Consider the following 27,645-nt stretch of genomic DNA (forward strand, 5'->3'; position numbering starts at 1 on the left):
CTGCCCTGGCTGAGGCACAAGATCAACCTTCGGGTCCTCCTCAGAGAGCAATAACTAACCCCAGGTTGTAGAAGACCTATGCAAAATGGACATTGGGAGGTGGGTGCCCTCAGACCTATCTGCTTGTGGCATCTCATCCAAGACTGCCCTGTGCTCTGGAAGCAACTGAGGGGGAAGGAGACCAGGCTAGGTGGTGGAGATGCAGGGTTGTCTGAACCACTTGGCTTCAGAGTCTGGCCCCTGTCCCTCGTTTGTTGAGCAATACCAATGCAACCTGTGGGAGCACAGGTTGGATCCAGACAGCCCTTTAGGACAAAGCACTGCTGGAAATTATTTAACCCCCCCCATTTCAAGGGTTCAATTTCTTTTCATAAGAGCTAGACACCTCTGAAGGGTCATGGAAAGGGTGTTATAGAGCCAGATCACACCTAAAGCCATGTAGGGCCAGCCAAGAGTCAGGAAAATAGAAAACAGCTCTAAATTAACTTCCAGTCCCCCATTCCCACTCAGTGACTCAAACACCACAGGCTTAATGGTAAGGAGGGACATGAAGGGAGCCTTGGAGTGAGGTGGAAGAAAGCATGTGAATAAAATCATCTCTTGGGATACACAGGGATGTGGCTGGCCCGTCCTATTCCCTTGAAGGTATTCCCCCTCCCCACATTTGAGACAGTTTCACCATGTGAAGTGGAGCAAGGGACACACAGAGCCTAAATTACATCCTGCTGTAAATCAGGATTACATTTTCTAGCAGCAATGGGAGACCTGGGCCAAGATCCCTGTACTGGTATTTCAGTGATACTAAAACCTGCGTCAGCATCTTTCAGCTCCTCCTGGACCCTGAATCTGAGATGTTTTGGTGTCTAATGACACTAAAACTAGGTTTTAAACTAGGTTTAAAAAGCTAGTGTTTTGCTGCCCTGTCTGTCCTCTCAACTGTTGCTTACATTGGTATATCAATCAGTAAGGAATAGAGGTTTGTCCTGCAGGCATTGGGTCCTGTGTGTGGAGATGCCCAAGGGCCAAGGAGCATTGCTGGGTACCTCCAGCAATTATCACAATTGCATGTGTGACTGTACCAAGGACCAAGAGGTCCATTATTTCTGGGCCAACGAAGGGGTCCGAGATCTTCAGCAAGGAGCATGCTCTAATCCCAGCACATCCAGCAGAGCTGGTGTGTCTTTGGACCAAGGGGTTAATGTGTGCACTTGACGTCTCCCATTTTGCTTTAAAAGTTGCTGCTGCAGTTTATAGCCATGCTTACTCCTTGCAATTCATCATAAGCCCTCAAAGCACCTTGCAAAGGGTGAGCTAAGGTTCCATCTAATTCAGAGGTCTCCAAAAGCAGGCGTATGCTGAAGCATGTCTGACCAGAGCCCTGTAGCAAACACCACAGCAAACAATTGGGAGGGAAGGCTTGGGGAGAGGGTTGCAGCTTTTGCCAGAAACCAAACCTTTCTGAAAGAAAGAGGAGGCAGGTAAAGAAGAGCCTCTGAGAGTTAAGGGCATGGAAAATGAGAAGTCACAAACACCCACAGCCAAATTGCCAAGGGAGGAAAAGCAATGCCGTTGGCAAACTGAAATAATGAGGTGTCCAAAGGGACCCGGCTTCTGTTCGGTTGGCATTTCCCAGGGCAGGGCTGGAAGTGAATGGTGAGGAGGGAAGACAACTCGCCTGCTTGCCCTTGGGAGACGTTGATGCAGAGGAACAAGCTAAACAACCCCTTGCACCACACCTGTAACGAGAGCCACAACAGTCACCACAGCCACGATGGGCAGAAACCTTACTGCTTATCCAGAAGCCAACAACAGCTATCCTGTGCCCATATAAAGAAAAACCTTGATTTTAACAGGAAATGGGGATGCTGCAACAAACACGAATTCCTGAGCTTAGTGTTCATGATCACAAAAACCACACGCAGCAGAAACTGGAAGTACCACAGCACACAGAGCAGATGCAAAGGCATAGGGTGCAGGGACCGCTTTTGGGTCTGTTGTAGTAGGAGGCTGTGGGTGAAGCAGTTGATGCTGTCTGCACACACTGTAGGACTTTGGTGGCTGCCTTTTGCAGTAAAATCTAGGAAAAGGCGCTTGCAACTTGCTGGTCTCTTGTCCTACAATGAGGCACGCCTGTACCAGGGTCTGAAGCCCCCCTGCCTTGGCTTTCACAGGACTGACTTCTTCTGTAGCTGAGGACGTGGTGGAGAAGGGCACAGACTGTCCAAGGATGTGGCACTGAGCACCTCCTTCTCCCCTGTACCTCTGTAGTTGCTCCCTGGGTCTGCAGCCCAGGTCTGGAGCTCTGGTGCAGCTCCTTGGTGGCTTTCTGGCCCACAACACAGTCCCTTTGGACCCCACACTCAAAGGAGCACTGCTACATGGTGCAATCCAGCGATGGGACATGCCAGCGATGGATGCTTTGGGGAAGCAACGGCTTGGGAGAGGTACTAATACCCTCAAATCACCCTACCTGCCCCAGCGCAAGGTGTCTCATTGCCAAGGTGGGCACACACTAAGCAGCCAAAGGGAGGTAACACCATGGGAACTAGGGAAATGGGGCCAAACGCTGCAGCTGAGTATCCTGAATTTTGTTCTTGGTTTTTTTTATGTTATTTTGAGTGGAGAGGGTCAGATTTGGGATCTGGAGGACAGGACGGGACTTGATCCACATGGTTAAGGAGAAACTGGCCAAGGGTTTGGCTTGAATGTGATGTGACTGCAGTCATGATGACTAATTCCCCTTGAAATATAGTCCTTTAAGGGAGGTTTTTGCACATGAACAGTTTTTCAGGACCTGAGGCATCCCTGAAGAACCAGTTTTTGAGCTGGACAAACACAACGTGAAGCCAAGGTGTTGAAGACAGGCTTTCCCCTGGCATGGGGAACCGCTTACCTTCTGCCACAGAGACTCCCGGGATGCCAGGGAGGAGCAGGCAGCCACAAACCAGCAGTTCCCGACCTGGCCCTGGTGTAAGTCATGGGAGCTGATCCCGTCCACAAAGAGACGTGGATCATTGCAGATTTCCTGTGGGACAGGAGAAAAACAGACACACTGGGTAAGTGAGGAGACAGGGAAATCAGGAGCAAGGCTTCTTGGCAAAGGAAAATCTCTTTCTCTCTTCCTCAGGCTCCATTTAAATCCCACCTGCAGCTTTCTGCTGGCCTTGCTTATCATGCCAGTGGCAGGAGGACCCTGTCCTGCCTTCTGCTCTCACCAGGACATGGGCAGCATCACTGCCGAAGTGACGCCAGACCTAATCCCTATTTTGTTCCAGCATCAGCACAGCTTTGCTATAATTATCTCTGGTGTTAATAGTATGTTTTCACACCATTACAGCCCTACTGACCCATCCCTTCTTCTAAGTCCACTCTTCGTTATTTCTCATAAGCCTTTCAGCTCTCTCTACTCCGTGACTGCTTTACAAGCTTCTCTCTCTCTTATTTTGCTCTGGAGAGCATAAGCACATCACCCAAACCCATCATCTCCCATACTGGAACTTGTGCATCCATCCAAAAATAAAACCCTGCAGGAGCAGGGCAGAGCCAGGCATTTAGATGAGGAATCTCAGTGCCTAAATCAGACCAGGAAAGTTCAATGCAGATTGAGGGCTCAGCCATGGCTGCAAGAAGCCAAGTGTCCTCACCCAGGAGGTCTGTCCTTCCAGATCTCAGCACAGCAGATGGAGAAAATTCGTTGAGCCAAAAGCTTTGCCACTGGGCCAGGAGGATTAAACGCTCATTCTGACACCAAAACCAGCATGGTGGATTGTGCCCGGGCACCATGAACGGAGAAACTTGGGTAGGAGGTGGCTAGGAGTTGAGCTCATCCCTCCGACCACTCAGGCACCAACCACATCGCCTTTCCTCTGCCCAGCTCCTGCCAGGTTGCTCTCCCTTCTTCCCACTCCCACTTAAAGCCTGGCCAAGAAAGCACTAAAATAACAGAGGGTGTTGAGCAAGCTTCATGTGAAACACTGCTTTTTTTATTTTTAACTTTTCTCCTGATCAATCCAGTTTGGAAGGTCATGTCCAGCTGGAGGCTGGGAGAGGATGGGATAGACAAAGAGCTGAAAGAATCTTTTCCCCTTTGTTATTGCGTTCAATTTGAAAGGGGGAAAGGAAAAGCAGATTTTCCTTCTTCCTGCACACCTCCCAGTTCTTCAGGCTGGCTGCACCTAGAGTGTTCCCCCAAAACTTTGCACATGAGGACTTGGATTGCCTCTACCCGTCACGGGGAGGAAAAGGAATCGCTGCTTCGTAAGCACCTCCTGCTATTCCCACCTAACCCAGCCAGCACCGTACACCTAAAAAAATAACCTGAGCTCCATCCAAACACAAACTGGGCAGGGATCAAGCCCAAGGGAGAGGAGTAATCCCCTCCCCGCCGCAGGCGTTGCAGGAGGTTGGGATAAGCGCTAGAGGGAGGCAAGCTGACAGCCACCAAAGGCAAGAGCCAACTGCGCTTCTCAGCATCGCTGAGTGCAGACGGGGACGGGAGAAGAGCAGTGGGGTTTAACTCCTGTTTCATACCACCGAGGAAGAACCCAGCAGCAGGGGATGCGTCCGTCCTGTCTGTTGGTGACGGGGATGTCTGCAAGATCAGCTTTTCATGATCCTGCTCTGGGGGGCAGCGGCACCGTGTTTGCCCCATTTGAGGACCACAGCTGCCCTTTCTACCCTTGGGTGAATCTGCAGTGTACAAAAAAGGAGTCGCTTGGTATTATGTAGTCAGGGGAGAACATAAAAGCATGAAAAGCATATCCTGCTTGGCAGAAATTAGCATAGGGTAGAGGCTGTCAGATGCTCAGGGACCTTTCCTAAGAGCAGAGCTACCAGTTAGCTGTGATTTCCCCATCACCAGGAAAGAGCTTGCAAATTGAGACCCTGTGGTTGTTCATTTTAATAGAGGGAAGCCCTATGTACTTATCAAAAGAGCAGCCTGCCCTGGCACAGACGAGGGGTGCAGCTCATTAGACCCTACTCTCTTGGACCCATGGCAGTAACGAAGGTGCCATGGCTGGAAACGCTCATGCCAGGGCAGGCTCCCTCTGCAAAACATAATTCTCATTTGACAGCTTCTCTTCCCACTAACGCAGATGGGTCCCTAAGGGCATATCGTTCTTGAAGGATTCATTCAGGCAGCTCTTTGGATGCTGCAGTAGGCATTTCCCATTCAGGTGCACACTTGGATGTGGCGTTTCAAGGTGCTTTTGGTCCAGCACGGTTGTGGCTGAAAGCACACGCTTGCTCTACAATTTAGAAGTCCATGGACTTTTTAACTTCCTTCCCTCATAATATGCAAAACCCCATGGCAGTTTGCAGCTGAATCGGAAGTTTCCTAGGAGCACGAAGGTTGCTAAATGCCACAATCCTCTGCTGTGGCAGGGGGTGACAGCCTCTCCCTCGACCCAGGATCTTGCATGCTTGGTGCCTGGAGATGCATCAGGCCTTGGAGAAGGAGAAATGCTTTGCACGAGGATCAGCCCAGCACGATATACAGGCCCAGCTGGAAGGAAACACCATGTGAGCTCTGCACAAAACTTGTGCAAATCCCAAAATGCTCAGTGAGCCTTCCCAGGAGTCCACCCTGAAGGGCAGAGAGGGGCTGCTATGCTTCCTTGCAGAAGGACCACGCAGCACCCTCAAGCCCTAGGACTGAGCTCGGTCCCAGTGGACTCCCACTGATCCTAAGCACAGAATCACCAAATCAGTGTGGTTAGAAGGAACTTCTGGAGATCATCCAGTCCATCCCACCTACTCAAAGCAGGGTCAGCTAGAGCAGCTTGCCCAGGACCATGTTCAGTCAGGTTTTGAATATCTCCAGGGATGGAGACTCCACAACCTCTCTGGGCAACCTGTGCCAGTGTTTGGACCACTCTTACAGTAAAAAAGTATTTTCTCATGTTTAAATGGAATTTCCTGTTTTTCAATTTGTGCTCACTGTCTCTTGTCCTGTCACTGGGCACCTCTTCTTCATTCCTTGCTATCAGGTATTTATGCACATCGTTAAGATCCCCCTGAGCCTTCTCTTCTCCAGACTGAAGAATCCCAGCTCTCTCAGCCTCTCCTCGTGTCAGATGCTCCAGCCCCTTAATGATCTTCATGGCCCTTTGCTGCACTCGCACAGGGGAAGGCAGCATCGCCTCCTTGCTCTAATGCTGCGGAGCTGATCCCATCAGGGTAAGACTCATCCGTGGGTCAGTCTCCCCAGCAAAACTTCCTGAGAAGGTTTCCCAAATCCCTTAGACTGGAGCTTCCCAATATTAAATTACTTGGATTCTTCAGTCCCCACTGAAGCTGGTGAGCTCCCACTCACACATTTTGGCCCTGGTCTAGACTGCGTGGCCTTCAATCTGCTGGGATGCCATTCCCTGGGTGCTCTGCCTGTACTGAGGTGGGAGCAAGGGACCCAGGCACTGCTTCAGCAAGGCTGCAATGCCCCCAGCATTGCACGGAGCACGCTGGGGCCCTGGTGTGTGATGCAGCACCTTCCGGGTGCAAAACACACTCAGAGCCATGAAGCACCATGTCCACATGCAGAGGTGGGTGACGAACTAGAGACAAGTGGGAACTAGGTCAAAAAGAGCCAAGAAAAGCATTGAACTTAGTTTTCCTTTTCCTGCAGACAGAGCTGAAAGAGACAAAGAGCTTGTTCTGCAGCCAGACTGAATTACAGGGCCTGGGGTTTGTATGTGCAAGGGGAGGAGAGAAGCAGAGATGCTCTGATCATAGGTCATCACCTTGGTTTCCTCCCCTCCCTCCCGTGCAGCAGACAGAAACCAGATGAGCAATAACATTTACCCAGGCGGGCGCTTCTCCAAAAAGCAAACACCACGTCACCCTCCCAGCACCACAACCCCGAGAGAAGAGGGCAGCACACAAATGCGCACACCCACGCACACCCCGGGGGGGTCTCTTGGGTTCAGGCATCAGCCACCCCAGAGCCACCTCAAACTGCCCCATGGCACCCAAGGCTTCAGCAAACAGTGAGTTCATCCTGTCCTTCATCTCACCACAGCCAGCTCCTGGGTCATGGCTGCTGCTAGCCTGGACACAGATGGTGAACAGCGAGGAACAGGGGGGGACAGCCAAAAGCTATGGCTGCAGGGAAGCTATGGCTTCAATGTGTTGCTCTTGACTCCACCTTGGATGAAGAGAGTCACCCATGCCTCTTCACCCCCAAGGAGAACCTGCCTTGGAGTATCCCAAGGATCCTAAGCACCATCAGAGCTGATTTGTCCTCCATAAAAGTGGCTGCTGAAATGGCCGCTGAGCTCCAGGCTACAAAATACAACTTAGAGAAAGCCTGTGTGGATGGTCCTATGGAAAGATATAGCCTGATAACAAAGGGAGGGCCAAACTAGTGATTCAAAGTTCTGGTGATTCATATACTCCTTCCCACATCCTTTCTCCTGCAAAGTATCTGGGACAGAGGTGGAAATCAGAGCCGGGGCTGGGAGAGGACTTTGAGGTCCCTGTTGATGAGAGGCTGATTGCAGAGGTACCAGGTCTGGCTTATGGGAGCCCAAAATGGGCCAGTTTGCTCCCTCTGGCTTTGGGTTATTGAAGTCTATTAAGGAAAAAAGACCTAGTCAGTGCAATTATCTTGCACTTGGTGGTGTAATTTTGCTTCCCACCAAAAAGCCCGTGGGCTTTTCCTCTGCTCTCCCCTTTGGTACTCTTTCCCCAACACACACAATTTCCTTCCAAATGCATTTAAACCAGAAAATATCACCCTCATCTTCTCCAGCTAGTCCAATTCCACACAGGGTAGTAATGAGCAAATCACCCTCTAATTGGCTTTGTAATTGGTGACTGTCTTGTCATAAACGTTTCCCAGTGCAGATTTCTGAGCTTTAGATTCACTGGGGATCTGGATCCTGTCAAGCCAGCTGCGGGGAGGGAAAAAGCTAAGGGGGGAAAATAACCATGTGAGATACAACATCTGCTGCATGCCAGGACCATTTTTTGCTAACAAGATTTTGCAAGGAGCAGACTAGTCTAATTGCATTGCAGAGCCTGGCTGTTTCAGGAACAATACTTTCACTCAGACTTGCAAAATCAGCAAGATAATCTACTAGTGCGGCTGCGCTTTCCCCCCTCCCGGGCAATGGGGAACCAAAAGGATCCTGTGTCTTAAATGTCACTCACACAGCCAAGAGAGCAAGAGGCATCCAAGCACAGCGAGCAATGGTGACACAGCCGACACAAAGGTCCCTGCACTGCCTTGCTGCAGGTACCTGCACTGGGATGAGATTTTGCAAAAAGGGCAATTAAAAAATTTGTACCAGGGTGACATAGGGAAGGGAAGGGAAATAGGGTGAGTTTAGAAAACCAGGGGTCCATGTTTTCAGGGGGATTATTATAGAATCATAGAATCGTAGAATTATAGAATGGTTTGGGTTGGAAGGGACCTTTAAAGGTCATCTAGTCCAACCCCCCTGCAATGAGCAGGGACATCTTCAACTAGAGCAGGTTGCTCAGAGCCCCGTCCAACCTGACCTTGAACGTTTCCAGGGATGGGGCACCTACCACCTCTCTGGGCAACCTGTGCTGGTGTTTCACCACCCTCATCATAAAAAATGTCTTCCCTCTATCAGGTCCGAATCTACCCTCTTCTAGTTTAAAACCATTACCCCTTGTCCTATTGCAACAGGCTCTATTAAAAATTATATCCTCAGTGGCTCGGCTTCGAAGGGTAGGTTTGGTCGGTAATATCTACACCCTATAAAACTCTTTGTGGGGGTTTGTATTACCTCAGTCAGGCATCCCGAATGCTAATCTGCCCAGAATATCTCAATGTGTACACACTTGTATCTGTTACCAGCTCCCATGCCACGCAAAGGGCATTGGACACTCCACCCACAGGAAACGGGACTTGCTTGTAAAGGGAGGCATCAAAAAAATACACTCCCCACCAACCCCATGACTCTGCTTGTGTACCCGAGCACCATGCCGTGCTGTTTGTTTTGGCACCAGAAAGAGCGGGGATGGTGGCAAACAAGATGTAAAGGTCAATTTGCAGGCTTAGCAGCCTTGACGGGTCCCTCTGTGGTTTTATCTTCCGGGTATCCAAAGTACAAAGGCACCAAAGAGGTCTCCGTTAAAGCAATGAGACGTGGAGAGACGCAACATGCTGTGAGAGCACTGCACCTCCCCAGGAGCAGATGGAGAGGGAGAAGGATGGGAAGGAGACTGGAACAAGTGCAGAGACCTTGGACCCGCCGTCCCCGTTCCTTCCGCCCGCGTTCTCCATGGATGCACTCTTGGAGAGCCTCACCATTACTCAGCCCAAGACTTCTTCAGTCTCTACCCAGCCAAGACTGATGCAGAGGCCACCACAGCCTGGCTTTTAGCATCTCCATGCGTTCAGACACAGCCCTGCCCAGATTGCCTCTCCCACAGTGAGTTGTTTTGATGCGTCTGGTTGCAGAGTCGCTAAGAAAAAATACTCCCTGCATCCTGACAGCCCTGAGATCTGCAGATCTCAGCGCCGAAGCAGGAAAGTCTTCACACACCTCGCTGGCAAACTGGGGGGTGGGATGTTCAGAGCAGTGAGATGACGTGCCCCAGGTTACCCCATCCAGAGGCAGAAGTGGTCCCTCTTGGTTTCAAGTCCCAGAGCAGTCTGGTCACCACACGAGCCATAGTTCCTTTATGGAAACAATGTCACCTGGCTCCTTTTCATGCTGCATCGCCTGAGCCAGCCTGACCCTTACAAGTGCACACAACTACAGTCTTGAGAAGTGAAGGAGAGGACACTGAGCAAACGTAGCACCTCCCAGGGATGGCTCCACCTGGATCTCCTTCCCTTAAATCTTAGTACATGTAGGCATGGGCTCTAGGCAGCTATACCAGAGAAGTGGAGGAGGACAAACAAAAATAAGCTCCCATGGCTGTTTTGACTTTAACACCCTATGACGATATACCCCTCTGATTCACCACAGTGCTGCTGGCCACCTTCTCCCAAATCCCCCCATTCTCCATCATATCCCAGCCTTGAGCTCTCCTATGGATCTCCCTTGACCGAGCTCCTTTGGGACAGTGCTAAGGACTTGCAGGGCGAGGAACAACCCTGGTTTGGCAGCATCATAGGTTTAAAATACACCCACCCTCCAAAGCCTGTCCTCTCACCATGGCACACTGCTCCTCAGTCGTGCCAGCACTTCTAGTTGCGGGGTCCAAACTCAACCAGAGGAACTGCTTTGGCTTGAAACTATCTGCATCAGGCCCCAAACTGGTTCTTGGGGAGGTTCACAGTCACATTGGTACAAGTGAGGGACCATGAACCACAGGCGTGAGGATGTTCCACAGCTTGCACCACTTTTGAGCCATCAGGCCCCACCCTGGAGAACACGGCGGAGGGGACATGTTGGTGGGAAGGCAGGAACCTATTCAAGGAAGCCCTGCTGTGAGAAACCATAGTATTTCAGGAGGAATGGTCCAAAACCACCCACTCATCACAGAGCTATTGTGAAATCCTGGAGCAAGCTGATGTGGACACAAGCTCGGCTGCACCGTTTCTGCCTCCAAGTGACATAATTCACATTTGGCACTTGTGCCTGCTGAATGCTGCCCTGCCTGAACCCCAATTCCTGTGTCTCACTGAAAGCCAATCTTCTAAAACAGGATTTAAGAATCTAAATCATGCAGGTTTCTTTTTTTTTTTTTTTTAAATTATTCTAAGAGCCAAGTTATTGATGGAAAAAGAAGGAACCCAAAGCTGCAAAGGAAAATTACCTCCGCCCTCCACTGTGCATATCCCAGATCAAAACCTCCTAACTACTTTTCCACGGGGATACCTCCCACACCCCCTTGAGCCATACTGTCCCAGCGCGAGGAACTGCCCTTAGGTTTGTGATTGTGTCATATTCATAGCACAGCAGCACCTTGATCCAAGACCAGGACTTGACCCCACCACAGTCCCAATTAAATCTCTGACTACGCAATGACGATGAAGAGGTTATCATGAGTTTAAGCCATTTAAAGAAATTACTTCCAGCCCACGCCTATTCTGGTTATTCATACCCTGGGTGTAGCTTTACAAACAGAGAAACCCGCCTGATGAGAAAACCACCCTCTAGAAATGTGGACTCGTGAGCTTCTGTTAGCTGCGAGAAAGGACAAAAAGGGGCATTATTTAGTGAAAATTATTCAATATTCAGCCACCAGGAAAAAGCTGAGCTCCTGCCACTGTTGAGAGAAGGACGTGGAGAGGAACTTGGCAGCAGGGTTGGCCAAAAGCACCCAGCATTAGCTGGCGCTGGCTGGCACCTCCAAGAGGGGTGTTCACCAAAAAGGATGAAGCCTGTGTTTAACAACCAGTGGGGATCTTCCCATGAGACCATGGGCTTGAGTCATGAAACTGTAGGAGTTCACAGAGACGTCAAACTCAAGCAAGCTTCATCTCTCCTCTGTAACATCACCTTCCCCTACGGTGATTTCCTCCTGACCTGCTCGATTTTCCCAGTAACACAGGCGATACACAGCATTTCCAGATGAGACTTTGAAGCCTTCAACTCATGCTCAGTTTGCTGCCAGTTTACTGAGAGACACAACAACGCAGGTACAGCAGCAGCAGCTCCAAGACAGGAACATGCACAAGCTCTCCCAGCAATAGGTACCACAGGGTCTTCACACAAACTGACTACATGGTTTGCATGGGCTGTATACAAGCTAAACGTGTATGGTTAGACTTTAGTCTAACTTAGTTCCTCCAGTTATTAAGCACTCTGTTTACATTTTCCATCATTAATTCTTACATAACTCTGTCAGTGGTACTTGTATCAGACCACAGTCAAGCTTTAACCACCCATGACCGCTCGCCATTAAGATGGTTTGTCCACCCTTTTCCTTCTTGGAGGGGAACTGGGAGGAATGCATCACTGAGCAGTGGTCTCTTCCCAAAGATCCAGAAATATCAAAGATGTGGGATGTTTTGTTTCATCTCTACGTGAACACACAGGTCACCCCTCCCAAGCTGCAGTCTCTCGCCTTGTTGGTCAACACAGCTCCTGCTGGCCCCAGCTATCACCCGAAGGGGACATGCTTCAGCTCGCCCTTGCTGACCTGATTTCTTCTTGTGAGATCTGAGCAAGACACCACCAGCCTCGAGGGGTGGGGAAGTGATGCCAGCTTGCCCCTGCCCCACAGGGACTGGAAACAGTGGCTGAAGCGCTGATCTCATTTAGGGCACCTGGGAAGCTAGGGCCAAAAAGGGGGTGAAGCCAGAGCATCTAGCAAAATCCCATGAGAGCATCACCCTGGGGTGCTGCTTTTGGCTGCGCTTTCTATGCCAAAGAATAGTCCAAAAGGGACCTATTGGTGGGTTTTCATAGAGATGAGCATCCAGATGAGGATGTGAAGGGGTCACAGATCACACAGGTTGGCATCCCACTGTGCAGGCTTGGTCCTGGAGAGCTCAGCTACCGAGCGCCTGTGCTCTGCTCCAGGGCACTGCCAACACCTATAGCCTTTGTCCTTTCCCAAGGATGCTTTTCATTCTCCTCCACTTCCCTGAGTGCCCCAGTTCAAGACTGGTTTGTCCACAGAGTTGCCTGGGACATAGCAGGGAGCTGAAGACCAGGTCTCTGCAATGGCACATGGCAGCGAGACAGCATGCAGGATGGGGACAGACGGCCACGAGCATGGGTAGGACGGTCAAGCAGGGCAGCATCATCCCAAGAAATTCATCCCCCCATTGCACAGTGTTTCAGCACACACAGGTCTAAATGAATGCATTGGGCTAAGTGCCTTCGCTTAGGACAAAAATCCCACCCTACCACGCTTTCCTGCACTACGCACCTCAGTCTGCTTCATAAACAACCTTTTAATCTTTGCAGGGCTTTGGGGCAGTACTTGCACAGTCTCTGTGTTGCATTGTATATATCAGAGGAGAAACGGTGCCATTCCACTCACTGTCAAATTGTGTTGGGGTTTTATTTTAAAAAAGGATGACTTGGAGAATTTAATGCTCCCTACAAATAATTCAGACGGCATTAGTAGTTTGGCAGCAAGGAAAGGACAAGCCCTTGCCCTGGGGTGTTTACAAAGACAGACGCTATCTGCATTTATTCATTCCCAGTCAACCCATTGATGCTCCTGGACTGGACAAGAGGCCAGGCTCTGCTGAGCGAGGGAAGAAGGAAAGATGATGGAGAGAGGGTTTATGCCTACTTCTTTACAGGTGTAGGTATCCGTCTGCCACGACCACATATGCATTACAGTGTTACCATATATTTAAAGGGAACAGAAATGCGGAAGCAAGCAAGCGTGCGCACAAGATCCAAGGGGTGTACACTGAAGCTAAGCCAATTCACACCAAAAGAAAAAAAAAAAAAAAGCAAATCCTGAGGCAGGGACTGGTCTTTAGAGCAAGTGATCCAGAGCCACAGTGGATTTTCCTCTCCTGGAAAAATAAAACTGGATGGTGCTTAGAGGAAGCAGGTCAAATTTAGTTCAATGGGGAGTTAATTCAAGGAAGTGCCATGACCTCTCGTTGCGCAGAAATCAGCCAACACATCGACAACTCTGGCTTCGAATCTGCCAGACCAAGGAAACGGCTCCTTTTCTGCTCCAACCGCAGGGCCGGCGTGGCTCCGGCTGTCGTCCTCCCACCACCGCTTCCTCCTATTTGTTTCTTTCTTTAACCACTTCTTGCAGCAGCCAGAGTCAGCCCCTGGTTTTACTGCACCTCATGTTTTATTTTCCTTCTGCAAGAGGCAGCACCGTGCCTGATGCAAAGGGGACTTTGCAAGGGCTTCAGCAAAAGGCACTTGTTCCAGGACGCCTGAGCCTGCCCTTAACACAGGCAAATTGCCCCAAAATCCCATCCTCTCTAAGGGCTCAAAAATTAGAGCTCACAGGCGGTGCAACACCTCCCAGCTTGCACCAAGATTAAAAGCCTGGGCTGATCCAGGGCATAACTAGCTCTGTAGCTGCTCCGCAGGCTGAACGTGCCCCTCTGCTACCCCAGAGACAAATCCAGGAGGATTTGCACCATTCCTTCCCACGGAGCTCAGAAAGGGCAGCGGATGCCCAGGGCTCCTTTCTGCGACGCCCTCTGCTACCGTTATGATCTTCCCCATTACCAATACAATAATTTCTAGACACTGACACGCAGTAGCATTAAGAAGCAGGCAATTAATCTACTCCTCTGATTTTACTGTTGGTTTTGCATTAAGGACATGTCCTTCTGATGCCGAGGACAGAGCAGACTGGCTGGCTAATTTCTTATCAAAGGCTGCCGTGAGCCATACTCATGCTGGGCAGCTTATCACCCCCTATCCTCATTGGGACCAAGGGGGAGAGCGTGTTTGCCTGGCACCATGGGGCCGTAGCCTTGGGAGGATCTGGCGAGATCTGCTGGAACACAGTCAGGGTCAGCATCCCGTTCAATGAGAGAGGAAACCTTTTAAAATAAGCATAAATAATAACAAAAATTATCTTGTCCATCCTTGAGGGGAGGGGGTGAAGCCTGTGAATGGCTTAAAAATGTAAAACCAAGGTCAATTCAGAGATTGCCTTAAAGGGTGACCAAATCCTTTCCTGGCAAGGAGCGACCAGACTGGCAATCAGCTCCAGGCTTTACTGAAAACGGCAGATAAATTAACAGACGAGCAGCTCATAAATTCCTAAGCTGAGAAACACAAAGGTCTGGAAGGACTCCGACTCCCGTGATGGATCGCAGAGAGATGACAGACTCTGCTCCGAGGAGACGATCCCTCAGTCCATCCAGCAGCACAGAGGAGCCACAGCATCAATGTTAACCCCAAGCATCTTTCGGGCAGGACCAAAATTGAGTGAGACAGGCCAAAAAGCTGCAAAAAGCTGAGCAAAGACATCCCTGGAGTGCAGGTGCTAGAAGTTAGTATTTCTGGCAGAAGAAGGCCCAGGTGGGGCACCAGAAGCTTATTGCTCCCAATGACCATTACCATTTTAATTGCCTCCATGCGCCTGCTTCGGGTGAGCTGTCAGAGCAAAGAACTGCAGGAACTTAATCTCCGTCTTCCCCATTATTTTCGCCCTTGTGTTTTTGTCAGCTTCCCAGCCTGTGCTATACACTGGGAAAAAGACCTTTTAATGCAGAAACTTGCAGGCAGGCAAGTGCCGGTCCTGCTTTTAGTGAATTAGTTCATTGACTCCTTTCCCCTTCCAGGAAAACCCTGTGGGGATTGATTGTATAACCCTCACTCAGCAAGTGGAAGGAGCTAAGTGCTTAATAACAGGAGGAAAAGTGGATCTGAAAGATGCTCTCCCATCCTGCAACATCTCCTCATCCTCCAAACACAATAGCATCAAATTCAGGAGACAATGGGTATAATGGACAAAACCCCTATACACAAGTCAGGCTAGATATATGTCAGGCTGACAGGGAAGCGGCTACAGAGAAATGGTATTTTCTCAGTTTCTAAAACAAGATTCTTCTTGTCTGGCTGGAAGAAAAAAAAAACAGGGCTATGAATGAGAGCATATCTCCCCAGTGCCACAGTAGGGCTGAAAATGCCATGGCCCTACTGCCCTAAGACCTCCCGCTTCCCACAACCCTTCCCAAAACACCAGGACTCCTGTCTCCCCCAAAACTACTCTGACTCTCAGACTTTCCCCTCTAAATGACATTGCCTCTGCATCCAGATAAAATAATATTGCCGTTTAGCAAGAATCTACCTTTGTGCTGTTTAATCAGTGACAACGTCCCTTGACAATTCCCGCAGAGATAACTCGGCGCTTGCAAGCAAACGCTGGAGAGATATAAAAATACTGAGAAACAGGGTTGGAGGGCAAAACTCTTCCCCTGGAGATGGGAGGGTGTAGACTTCATCCAAGAGAGTTCCTCTGGTGGTTGCAACCAGCCAGGCTTGAACTCACAGTGCAGAGGTGCAGCTCAGGTTCAACCATCACCGCACATCACCTTGAGCCACCCAGTCACTGTGACAACAGCCTGCTTGGAAACCCTCGTGCTTTGTCACAGCTTCTCATTACATCGCCTTTGGTGCAGCTCCGCACTGAGTTGCCACCTGGTCCCCTCCAAGCATCTTTGGGATCTCTTGTCCCAACCACTCTGCATCTTAGGGAAGACCATGAGGTGCTTCTGCAAGGTTCTGCGACGCACTGCTGTGGGCAGGGAAACACTCAGCACACAGCAGCCCAGGCTGCCTTCTAGGACAGGGAGGAGAAAACCTTCTCCAGACTCAGCCTTGCTCCCTGGGAAGAGCTGAAGGACTAGAGCATGCAGTTCATGTTGTTCAACATCACATCTGTGCATGGCCTAAGCCTCCCGTGAGGCTTCGTTTGCTTCCCACAGGAGCGTAGTGATGCCCGAATTTGTCCTGGCTGGTGACCAGTCTCAGCAGCAGGTCATCGCTTGGTGGACTGAACCTGAACCACGTGGCCCTCCTTGCTGCAGAGAGAGAGCAAGCCCTTGCTAAGGCCCAGGGGTACTAACGACCCTAATTTAACTCTGTACCAATCCCACGGCATCACTGGAAGTGGCCTGTACCCAAGAAGAGAGTTTGGGACAGTGATGCTTAGAAGAGATGAACTGCTACCCCACAGGGTGCATGGCCTCTTCCACCCTGGGCCACCACTGTTTTTTTCCCAGGGGATCAACAGACACAGCCGGCTGCCCCAGATCCCCCCTTATTTCTGCCTCCCAGCCTGCATCTCATCCATCCCCTTCCCTTCTTCTCAGTGCCACCCTTCCCCATTTACCTCGCTCCCAAAAGCCCAGACCAGCTCACCAATGCATAGAGTAAAATTCCTGCTCCCGTGCTGCTCTGCCAGCATTCCTGTCTCCAACGGGGAGGGCAAAACCCAGAGCTGGAGGCTCAGGCTAAGGCTTTCTCTACGGGTGGTGCTACTTGCCTGAATACAGAGATCTCCCTCTCCTTCATACGGTAGCAGGCAGAGCGCAAGGGAAAGGAGTTTCAAGCAAGGTACTGGGATTTGGGCTTAGTCCAAAAAGCTCGGTTTAATTTCTAATGCAGTAGCCAAGTGCTGCTGCCCGAAAGAGCCGCTGATGCTGCCCTAGCCAGCTCTAAAATCTGCTTTGGCTCAGCAATGAGCAGCCAGTCTCATTTTTAAGTGGATGAACTAAAACAACGCTCTTCAGGACCCCCTTCCCAGCTCAGGCTGATGCTATGGCTTCCCTCCCTCCGATACACTTGAGCAATTAGCTTTCTGGCTTCACCGTGCTGCATCACGAAGACGTCCGGCAAACAACTACCGAAGCCAACGCCCGATTAGAGGGCTCAAACAGCTGCTCCCTCTGCAAAGATCTGGCATCCAGAGCAGGGCTCGAGGCCAGGAGAAAGCAGGGAGGAAGGGAGGGAGGGAGGACACCCCGCTGGAAAGAATAAGGCTAAGCCCGTTCCAGGAAAGGCTGCAACGCCAGATGCAGGAGGAAGTTGAAGCAAAACAGCCTGACCTGGGAAGGGTTATTCATGAGCTGTTCCAGCGAAGTCCTTCAGCCTCCCCTTTTTCCCCCTGCCCAGATAAACCTCAAGCAAGAGGGAGAGCACGGCAGAGACTGCTTTTTTTTTTTTTTTTTTTTTTTCCCCAAAGCAACCTCAGGCTTTGGGAGCATGTGGAGGAGCAGAAAGGATGAGGGCAGGTCCTGGTGGGGAAGGAAGGGATGCACACACAAGGGATGGGCTGTTTAGATCTGTGCTAGTGCCACGTAAGTACACGGGAATGAGCTCCTGCCTCTGCCAAAGCTCATTCCCACTACCCCAGTGAGCTCACTACAGTTACTTTTCACGTGCAAGTGCTTTGCCTGAAAAAGTTAGTTCCTACGTATAGGTCATATTTCTGCATAGGTCATAAGCAACAGCCTTTCTGAGAAAGCAAACAGTTGTTTTTAATAGCTGATGCCTTTTATTTCCATTCCGCACCCACTCTGCTCTCACAGCAAAGCTTGAGGCATGATGAGCTTTTGCGTTTTATCACGCAGTTACAGCTGAAACTCTCCAAAACAAACCATGGCCATGGCCCTGAGAGATAACAGAGGTGTGTACACACCACCCCCTCCCTGCAGACGGTGTCCCCGGGACTGGCAGACTCCATTTCTGGGTCAGGAACTCCCCAAAACAGCACTTGCCAAAAGCTGGGAGTATCACTCTTTGTTTGTTCTAAACAAGAATAAAATGTGATTGCCTAAGGAAAGATTTCCTGGTTGTAATAGAAAGAGGATGCTGTAGGGACTTAGCGTGACTTAATAATCATATCGTGCAATTACCGCACAAGCAGAGCAGTTGATTTGAACTTCATGGACATTTTGGACCTTACTGAACACTGCATTAAATTGGAAAAGCCGATGATGTTTCTGTGTGAAGACTCTACCCGGTTTCTCCCATGCAACCTCCAACAGTCGCTTCCAGCTCTTGCTCCACAACCTCTGAGCGTTGCCACTACGTCCCGTGCAGAGACCAGAGCAAGCAGTTTACAGATGTAGGAATGAGCATGGTTAATTCTGCAGCAGACCTCAGGCTGGACACGCAGCAAGACATGCTACAGTGGGTGTAAAATTGTTTCAGAGCAACACGGGATTTTACAACTGCATTCATGCAGTTTCTTACACCCTCTCCCAGCTCTCTTGCAGACAGCAAAGTGGTGAGATATATATCAAGATCCCTAACGCCTAGATGTCCTGCCTTTGCTTTCTTGCAGAAGATGCTGGGACCTTTTGCTGGGCTCTCTCCCTTAGAGAGCCCGTATGAATTCAGGCAGGACTGGGTCCAGCAACTAAAAACGTCACTTTGCATTGGCTGGCTGGCACAAAGCAGTTCTTCTCCTCGTGAAATTCAGTCACTTTTGCCAAAATGGACAACTGAAAGGAAAGAACTTGGAGAAGTCCTCTAAAGAAAGAGCCCTCTGGAAACCTCAGCAGTAACCAGGGCACATATGAGCTCAAATTCTTTTTTTATGGCAATTCTGTGGTCAGGGAAGCTAGACAGGTCTGATCAGAGGATCCTACCAGACAGCGGCATCAAGGAGACTGCTATTGCTCAGCATGGACTCCTTCTGGTGCCGAAATTGCTGGCAAAGTTCCCTTTGTCTGGTGCAGAAGCAGCGAAAGAGGGACCATTTCCACCTCTGCTTAAGCACGCAGGACCTTGCTTGCACGTGGGACCCACTTCCATCACCCATTCCCACTGCCAGCCCATGCCAGAAGTAGCCTCTGTTCAAACTGCAGAGCTGGCTGGTTGGAAACAGCTTGAATTCACTCCATGCTTGAGCAGGGATAGGGTTGGACCTAGCTGAGCATGCCACCATGTAGATGAAGACCAGGAGGTGCACAACCAAAGACATCATGCTCTCAGGAGCAAGGCAGCAACAGGATGATACCTTGCTAGCTGACCTCATGTCTTCCTAAGCAAGAGGTGATGTTACGTGCCTGAACACCAAGGGCTGCAAGTGAGCTGAAAGCCAGAAAAGCAGATGGAGAAGAGGTGGGTCACCCATTCAGAAAAGGGTTCCCTTCTACCTGAAAAGAAGCACTGACAAGTCTATGTATCGTAAAGTCTGAATAACCAGAGTGGTTCGTTACCCATGTAGCAAGCTCTGCGACATAGATGCTCAGCAGAAGACGAGCAAACTTTGCCCCTCTACAACTGCATCCAACCCTCTGTCATTAGATGTGGGGCTGAATTAATGTGTGTCTCTGAATGCAAAACAGCAAGGGGGTGTCAAATACATCCTTACCCTTTAGTCCCACAGAAAGCTGTTTAGAAAGTCTTGGGCATTACTTATACGTGGGACGTGCAAGGGGTTTTCATGTTGTCCTCCACAATGAGACCAAACCATGGTGAGCCCTGTTTTCAGAAGGCAGCTGTGCACAGAGCATCTTTCCACTCCAGCAGACAAGGGGAATAAGCTAAAACGCACTCAGAGCCTTGCACAAACCCTATGTCCAGGCAGAGCTGCCATGGAAGAGCTCAAGGCAGAGCAGAGGGAAGTGAGACCTCCCACAAGAAGCCCGGTGGGATGCTGGGGGGCCCAGCCCCTCCTGCCACAAAGAGTCAGTTCAGCTCTGTTTCTCCCTTCACACAAAGCCTTTTTGTCCACCCCCCAGACTGTCCTCACCCAGACAGACACAGCACTGTCTTGCAAAAGGCCAGCTGATTTTCTGGGCTGCCGGCGGGGGCGAGGAAGACAACGGCAGCTCAGGCGACCCTGCCATGCTGAAATGCCACCAAGCTGTGTGCGAAACAGCACGGGCTGGGCAGCGAGGGCTGCTCCTCCCCGCAGGCAAGGAAGGAGACCCAGGTGTGTTAGACGCTGTGATATTGCCTCTCCCCAGCCGCAATTATCGTTGCTCCCTGGGACTCCTTGTATTTCATGGCAGTCAGAGAAGTGGCCTCATAGTCAACCCCAAGCAGACGGCCATACCAGGGCACCCAAATTCCCCTAGACATAGGGCCCTCAGGCCCTGATGCGCATCTTTTGGGCAGACAGGCTGTCCTTCTGAGCACAGCGGAAGGGGGACAGGCAACGTTACCCCCAGCCTCCCACAACCTGCCTCCATGCCAGACACAGCAGCATGGAGGACACGCAGAGTGCTTTTTGCAGAGGACATGCAGAGGACATGGGTTTTGCACAGGAGAGGAACGATGGGTTAGACCACCCACTTCCCAAAGACCAACTAACCTACCCAAAGCTTATCTTCTTTTCTCTTTCCAAATGAATGAATGAATGTTGCTGGATCCACCAGACTTAACAAGAGCACCCAACACCAAGCTGGTTGCAAATCTTCTCTCTGTTTTATGCACGGGGAAACAGAGTCACAGAGAAGCCTCCTTTGCTCCTGGGCCTCACTGGGAGCAGAACAGCCTGGACCTGGGTGCAGCAGGTCTCCCTGGCATCCCAGAGGCTCATGGTACTGAGCCTGGGCAAATGAACCCTGCTGGGGTTGGCTGGGGTTTGGCACCCTTGATGAAGGACGCGCTGTGCATTTTTGGGGATGCCTGAGAGCAGAGATGGTGTAAAGCAGTGTCGAGGTGCAAGGGGACAGGTGCACTTACTTTCGGCCGCTTCCACTGGATGCCCTGGATCCTTGACTTATAGAAGAGCGAGTCGTCGTTGGCAGGGAAAAGCGGGTCCTCAAAGAGCTGCTTCCGCCTCTGACACTCCTTCTTCAGGGAGGCGTAGCGTTGGTTCTCGTATGGCTTCACCGAGGAAAACATCCTTCCCCACTGGCCCTGGGAGGACAGGCAGAGCGGGAGTGAGACAGGGCAGGGTCAGGCCAGAGACACCCGATCCTCCTCCACAGCATCTGGGTGGCAGGACCAAGACATCATGGCTGGAGACAACCACCCAGCCTCTGTCTCTGCCTTCCCCCAGATCTGGCTGTCCTACATCACTAGACCCCACATTTATAGTCCCATGAAGCACCTCTGGCTCACTCCAGAAGGTATCAGTGTGCTCCATCACCAATTTAAACAGGCAGGGAAAATCCTGCATCCAAATGAGGGGAGATGGATGATTCCTCAAAGCTCAAGCATACCTTGCAGATCCCCTGGACACGGGACTCCCATTATCCCCCAGAGCTGGCCAAACACCACCAAAATGGGCACAGTAGGAGACAATAACTGGTGTCCTGCCTTCTAGTGAACTCGTAACTCATTTGGGAAAAACACAGCCCTCGGAGGCAAAGGAGGAGAAGACATCCCCTGCAAGCTGGGTGTGCACAGGTTTTATGGGGGCTGAGCCCTACCCAGAGCACTCCCACCATGCAGCCTCGAATCACGGGCATATATTTCATGATTTCATCAGAGACGCCAGTTTCTCAGTAGACTTTATCAGATCTGTTTTTAATTTAAAAAAGGCCTCCTGGCAGAGTGCCGCATGTTTCTGGATTAATTATTCTGTTTTGACAAGCGTCTAGCTTCTAGGGCAGAGACATGAATTTAGCAATCCAGAAGACAGCAGGAAACCGTTGCCCAAATGCCCCCCAGAGAGAGTGCAGCACTTCTCCATCACCACTCCATCACTCCTGCCATTTAGTCAGTGGGTACCAACCATTTTGGTCAGGTCCTCATCCCTCCACCCTGCAGGTCGAGTCACCTTGGTCCCACGGCAGGCACAAGGGAAGGGAGTGATCTACGTTGTTCCCCTTTACTTAATCACAGACCTTCTCCCAAAGCTCCTTCCCTAAAGTTTCTCTGTATTTATTTATAACAGTTGTGTACAATCCTTCTCTCCCCAAAATGGGATGTCCTGTTCAAACCGTTGACCATTAGTGACCCTAGTCTGGAAACATCTAGTCTGGTTTCCTAAAGAAATGGGATTTTGTGTGCCGCATAATCCCAGCTGCAGTCTCCAACGCCATCCATGGTAAAACAAAGGGTGCCCCATCCAGAGGGCAGATGCATCCAACAAGCTGGCTCACTCCCAGTGAGATCTATAGAAACTATATGCTTATTGTGGTGAACATCCACAGACACTTAAAATCATCACATGCGGAGGGACAAGGAAATTGCAGTGAAGGCTAACTGGAAGCAGCTAACCTCTAAACATCCAAAATCCCAGGGATTATATGATGATTTACAGTTGGACATCAATTTAGGAGTGGTGTGACATCCGTTGTTAATGAATCGCTAGGATTAGCTGAAGGAAAGTAGGTGTTTGAGGGCTAAACCAATGCCCGTGCTGATCAGAGCGATCCTCCAAGGGCACCACCCGCCCAGTCAGCCTCCTCTCGTCTGGGAAACGCGAAAACACTTCACTTCTGCAAAGCAGAAGAGCAAAGCATAGGTCTTAATTGACGGTATTTATCAGCCTGATTAGCAGCACAAGTGCTCATCACTCAGAGCTTAAGTGAACCCAAAATAACCCCCTTGTTGGCAGCTCCACAGGTCTCTGCTGCTGAGGATCAGTTGCTAAAGCAGCTTGTGGGGTGCTTTGTGCCAGCCACCCACCTTCCTCCAAATCACCTAGCGTGTCCCAGCCCCATGCTCCGAGATGCAGTGACTGCAAATAACTGTGCAAAGGGGCAATTAGGCCTTTAATGAGACGTGATCTGAACTGCAAGAGAGGCAGCACGCTGGGTGGACTGGCACAACAGGCAGATGCATCTCCCACGAGGAGACCATTGGCAATGGGTGGCCAACAACCCACCTACCTCGATGTCTCTCTACTCCCATGTCCCCGATGTGGAGGAAGAACATAGCGAGCATTCAGCGATGATCTTCCAGGATTGGGGATTTGAGATTTTATAGTTTATAACTATAAACATTCCCCTGCTCATTGCAGGGGGGTTGGACTAGATGACTTCTAAAGGTCCCTTCCAACCCAAACCATTCTATGATTCTATAACATCTTAGCTTGCAGGCCAAAGACAGGGAGAGCAGCTCTGCCTTCGGAGCGCTGTATGACCTGCTAGGACCCTGCCTGCATGGGGCTAGTTAAAGAAGTATTAATGCATACAGGAGCCTTTGAAGGCAGCTCAGCAATGCATTGAGGTGCTGTGGTATATTGGGCTTATAGCGATGCTCACGGGATTTTCTCCTTGGCATCAGGACCAGTTCCCAGATGCTACAAAGAGGCCCAAGTGCATCACCTGCCCTCAGAAAAGCCTTAAAAATAAATTGTCCGATATCAAAACCTGAATAATACACCAGATTTACTCCTTGTACAAAAGCAGACAGCCACACTGAGCAGTCGGGGAACGCACCCAGCAGTCAAAACATGCAGCCACCCTGCTAAGAGGGCCAGTGACCGAGCTAGCCTCCAGATCTCCAGCAGAGGAAGGGGGTGAAGGACAGGGGAGATGTCCCCAGGGACGTTGCAGGGACATCTCAGCGGTGAATGAGCTCCTTTCGAGTCACCATCAGGCAGGACTTCCACAGTGACAGCACTCACTGCTACAGAGAGACACAAGAAAAGCAGCAGCACTGCGAAAGGATGGTTGGCAGCTGCCTTTGCATGAATACAACAGGCTGAGAGAGAAGGATGCTGCTGTTAACCGAGACGCGAGATGAATTGCTCGGACTGGTGCGTGAGCTGGGCTGACAGACGGGAAAGGACATTTCCATGGGAGGTTGTGCAGAAAGAACCAGTGAGATTTAGGAAGAGAGCCTGGAGAGGAGGGGAGGGAGGTCCGGTGTCTTTCTAAAAGCCACGCTCCAGTTAAGGCAGGAGTTACGGGTTTGACGCAGGAGATACTGGATGCCGCTCTGCAGCCTGTCCCGTGGCCGAGGCTGGCACTGGGCTGCTCATTCATAAAATTACTGCTGCTCCCCGGGCAGCTCTGCGACGACAGCTTGGAGCTGCGTTTTCCAACGACCCTTGCAACGCCGACTTCCACGACACACCCTGGGCAATGTCCATCCCTATGAGAACAGGACCGCGGTCCTCTCGGTCAAGGAGCTCCAGCCTTTCTGCTGCCCAAATTTGCCTGGAGGAAAAGGGCCAACTCCTTGCCCTGCTATCCGACGCCACGGTGACTGTCACCTTGACAGCCGTCTGTCCTCGCTGAGGGGCTGCTCTCACATGAGAGGGTGGAGATGGATTTGAGTTGCAAAGGAAACGCCAAGCAGAAGGAGAAGAGATACTGTTCAGGAACATTAAAAAAAAAAAAAAGCAAACTTGCAAAATAATTAAAAGGAAGGGGCGGGGGGGAACGTTCTTAGGGCAGAGTTAAAATTCATTACTTCTTCTAATTTGCAGCATTTCATGCTTACCAGGCTGAACTTCAGATCTGCCACATTAAAATGCTCAAGGGCTGCCTAATTACTCTTTGCCTTCTTGCACCAAGGTAGGATGCTCCAGGAGCGCAAGAACTGGCTGTTTTCAAGTCTGGTCCAAATTAACAACCCTACGCTTGTGTGTGCATGTGTTTGCGTGTGAGCAGGGAGGGATATCCAAACTCATAACCCTCTTAGCAGAGCTGAATTTTTGGAAACAGAGGTCTGAGCCCAACCTCAGAGAAGCCAGGAAGGAGTTAAAAAGGAAACTATTTTATTTGAGGAGAGAGCCAGATGTATGACTCAGGGGTGTTGTGGGCTCCCCCTTTTCACCTCCAGCATCATCCAGGCATTCAAGCTCCTGCCAGCTGGTAACGATCACGGCTCTGAGCACTGAAACAGGCAGAAGGATTAAAAGTGCTTGTGTTGGCCAGGACAAAATACTTGCTGAAAGGCTCTTCCTTCCTCCCCCACAAACTGCTTCCTCTCCTTCCCTTCCAGCTCGGAGGCTCCTGTACCACGACTAACTAGCACGGGCTCACCATGTTTGCGTTGCCGCAAGGCTGCACCCCAGCCAGGAGCAAAGGGCTCCTTGCTTGTAGATCCTACAGCTGTCCTAGGTCAGACAAAACACTTTGTCCTTAGAGGGCAGGATCTGCTGGCCTGTGTTCTCCAGCTCTGTTCTCACTGAACACAAGGTATCTTTGATATTGCACTGCAAAGGCATAGGATCGGCCAAGGAGAAGACACCGTAGGAATCAGGCATACGCTTGCTCAAGCCCCAGCCAGGTGCAGTCTTATGGGGGCAACCTACAACACTGCATCCTCATAGCAGGGTTTTTCCAAAAATGTTAATTAAATAATTTTTTACAGTGTCCTTGGGTGTTTCTATTGACAGGCATGGGACAACACTGGGGATGCCCTCCTACCTACCAACACAAAAGTCCAGCTCTCTGGAGGAAACACTGCCGACGCAAGGACAGCTTTATACATCCTTTCTCCAGAACCCAGGGAAGATGCAGTTGAACCGTGAATCACCCTCTACGCCAAACATGAGATAAGCGCTCCACACCTCTTAGCTAACATCTCTATGAACAAACAAGCCTCAAGTCACGGGCTACAAAGTGACAATCCCATTGAAAGGCCATCAGGACCAGCAGCACATGGTCCACAGCAGGTCTGAGCTGCATTCCCAAAGCCCTTTCCTGCTCCCAGCTGTGCATCTACTGTAGCTTTGCTTTGGACTTGAAGTGGCATGGCCCGGAGCCAGCAGGACCGTGTAGCATCTTGTATTAACAACGTCCACGTTGACTGGAGGGTGAAGCCACGCTGATGAAAAATAGAAAACAAGACGTCATTTCTTCTTCAAAGTGACTGCGGTTAACCAGGAGAGCTAATTCCTGTGGGAAGTCATAGGTGTCAAACATAGGAAGTCAAACATCTCCAGATGTTTCTGAGCAGAGATGGATGTCTTTCCAGAGTAGCTGCTTTAGCCAAAATGCAAATTACTGAGCATTTAAGTGGTTACTTGCTGAAACAAAACGGTTGAAGAACGGAAGACTGTATGTCCCTTTCTGGCCTTTATCTCTTCCCTTCAGCCAGTGGTATCTCTGTTCTCATCTAAGAGCTAAAAACTCCACTAGGCTAAAGGTGAAACAACCATTTTTACTCTTTATCATATTTATATCAAGCTCTGATTTTTGTCAGTGATTTGCTGCCGCACAGCTGGGGTCTGAATCCAGACACCTGAACACAGCATCTTTCATCCAGAGGGTTAATCTTGTGTAAAAAACCTCAAGAAAAAAAGTAATCTTTCATTAAAAAGTGCATTTGCAGCACAGCCAGGGAAGGGTCCAGGGTCACTCATCCTAGCAGAAAACCAGTGCAAGTGATTCCGTAACACCAAAGCAAGCCTGGCTGGCAACATCTGCATGAAATCAACTGAAGATAAATGTTACATTTGAAGACTGTTTCAAGCAACGCACAGTGATTTTTATCATGCTTGCTTTATTTCCTCTCTTTTTTCCCTCCAGAACATCGCTCCTTTGTTGCTTAATGGCAACAAGACAGAGCAGGGAGCCACACAGTTGGCCAGCACAAGTCTCCTTCTCCTTCTGCTCTCCCCTAAGGCACAGGGCCACGTGAGAACCAGGCAAATACCACAGGCAAGGAAAAAGCAAAACCAAAGCTCAGAGGTTTGCAACTGACGGGGGCATCAGTCGCCACCCTGTGCACCCGCACCTCGCACCCGTGAGCGGAGCCCAAGCAGCCCCTCGCCAAGAAGGGACTGATGGGTTTGCATGGAGGTGCAGCGTTCAATCTGTGTTTTTCCTGGTGAGGCTGGGGTTAACGGGAGGGTCTGGGCATCCCTAGATGCCTGTCTCCTGCAGGAGCCAGCTGGGCGTGATGGCCAGGAGCTCCCTTTCGCTTGGATAACTCACGCTGGGACGCCTTTGGCCTCGGGAGTTCCTCATTCCTTGCAGATATGAGTCACCGTTTGCAAACAAAGTCGATGTTGGAGCTGCAGGATGAAAGGGCAGCCCCGCACCATAAACACCCTAATAACCCTGTGTTGGCGGCAAGCTCTGCCTGGCAAGAGCATTGCACACAACACTAGCCACACTGGCCTTTCTGCTCAACACAGAGATTAAGGTGAGATGGGACCAGGACGTACGTCTGAAGGCATCCTGGCACAGGCAGGAGAGACAGGCTTAAAGCAAAGCTGGCGGCAGCAGCATCCCCCATCGGACTGGCAAATGCAGGAGGGTGGGGAGATGCAGGACTAGCAGGGACAGGGCTGGAAGAAAAGCAAAAGGAGATGGCAGAAGGACAGACCCCAAAGCAGTGGGGAAGAGGGAGGCTAACGTGCCACCAGGCTGCCAGCCTTGGCCGAGGGAAGCAGACAGGAGCTGAAGATATTCACCGCTCTGGGTCCAGCTCATCCCAACCTGCTCATGGTTTG

General features: G+C 50.5%; 1 protein-coding gene across 2 annotated transcripts in view; it reads right to left on the bottom strand.

Moving 5' to 3' along the window:
• The window catches only part of CAPN5 (calpain 5), a 57,867-nt gene that overhangs the window by 20,386 nt on the left and 9,836 nt on the right, over positions 1–27,645 (bottom strand). The window contains exons 2-3 of one of the 2 annotated variants that reach the window (XM_075491232.1): positions 21,021–21,197; positions 2,894–3,025 (exon numbers count right to left, since the gene is read on the bottom strand). In XM_075491232.1, the coding sequence (XP_075347347.1) occupies positions 2,894–3,025; positions 21,021–21,182 (294 nt within the window). In that variant the 5' untranslated portion in view covers positions 21,183–21,197. The remainder of the gene's footprint in view (positions 1–2,893; positions 3,026–21,020; positions 21,198–27,645) is intronic. The other variant, XM_075491233.1, reaches the window with a different exon arrangement.

Source organism: Mycteria americana, chromosome 1 (assembly GCF_035582795.1).
Source record: "Mycteria americana isolate JAX WOST 10 ecotype Jacksonville Zoo and Gardens chromosome 1, USCA_MyAme_1.0, whole genome shotgun sequence".
NCBI lineage: Eukaryota > Metazoa > Chordata > Aves > Ciconiiformes > Ciconiidae > Mycteria > Mycteria americana.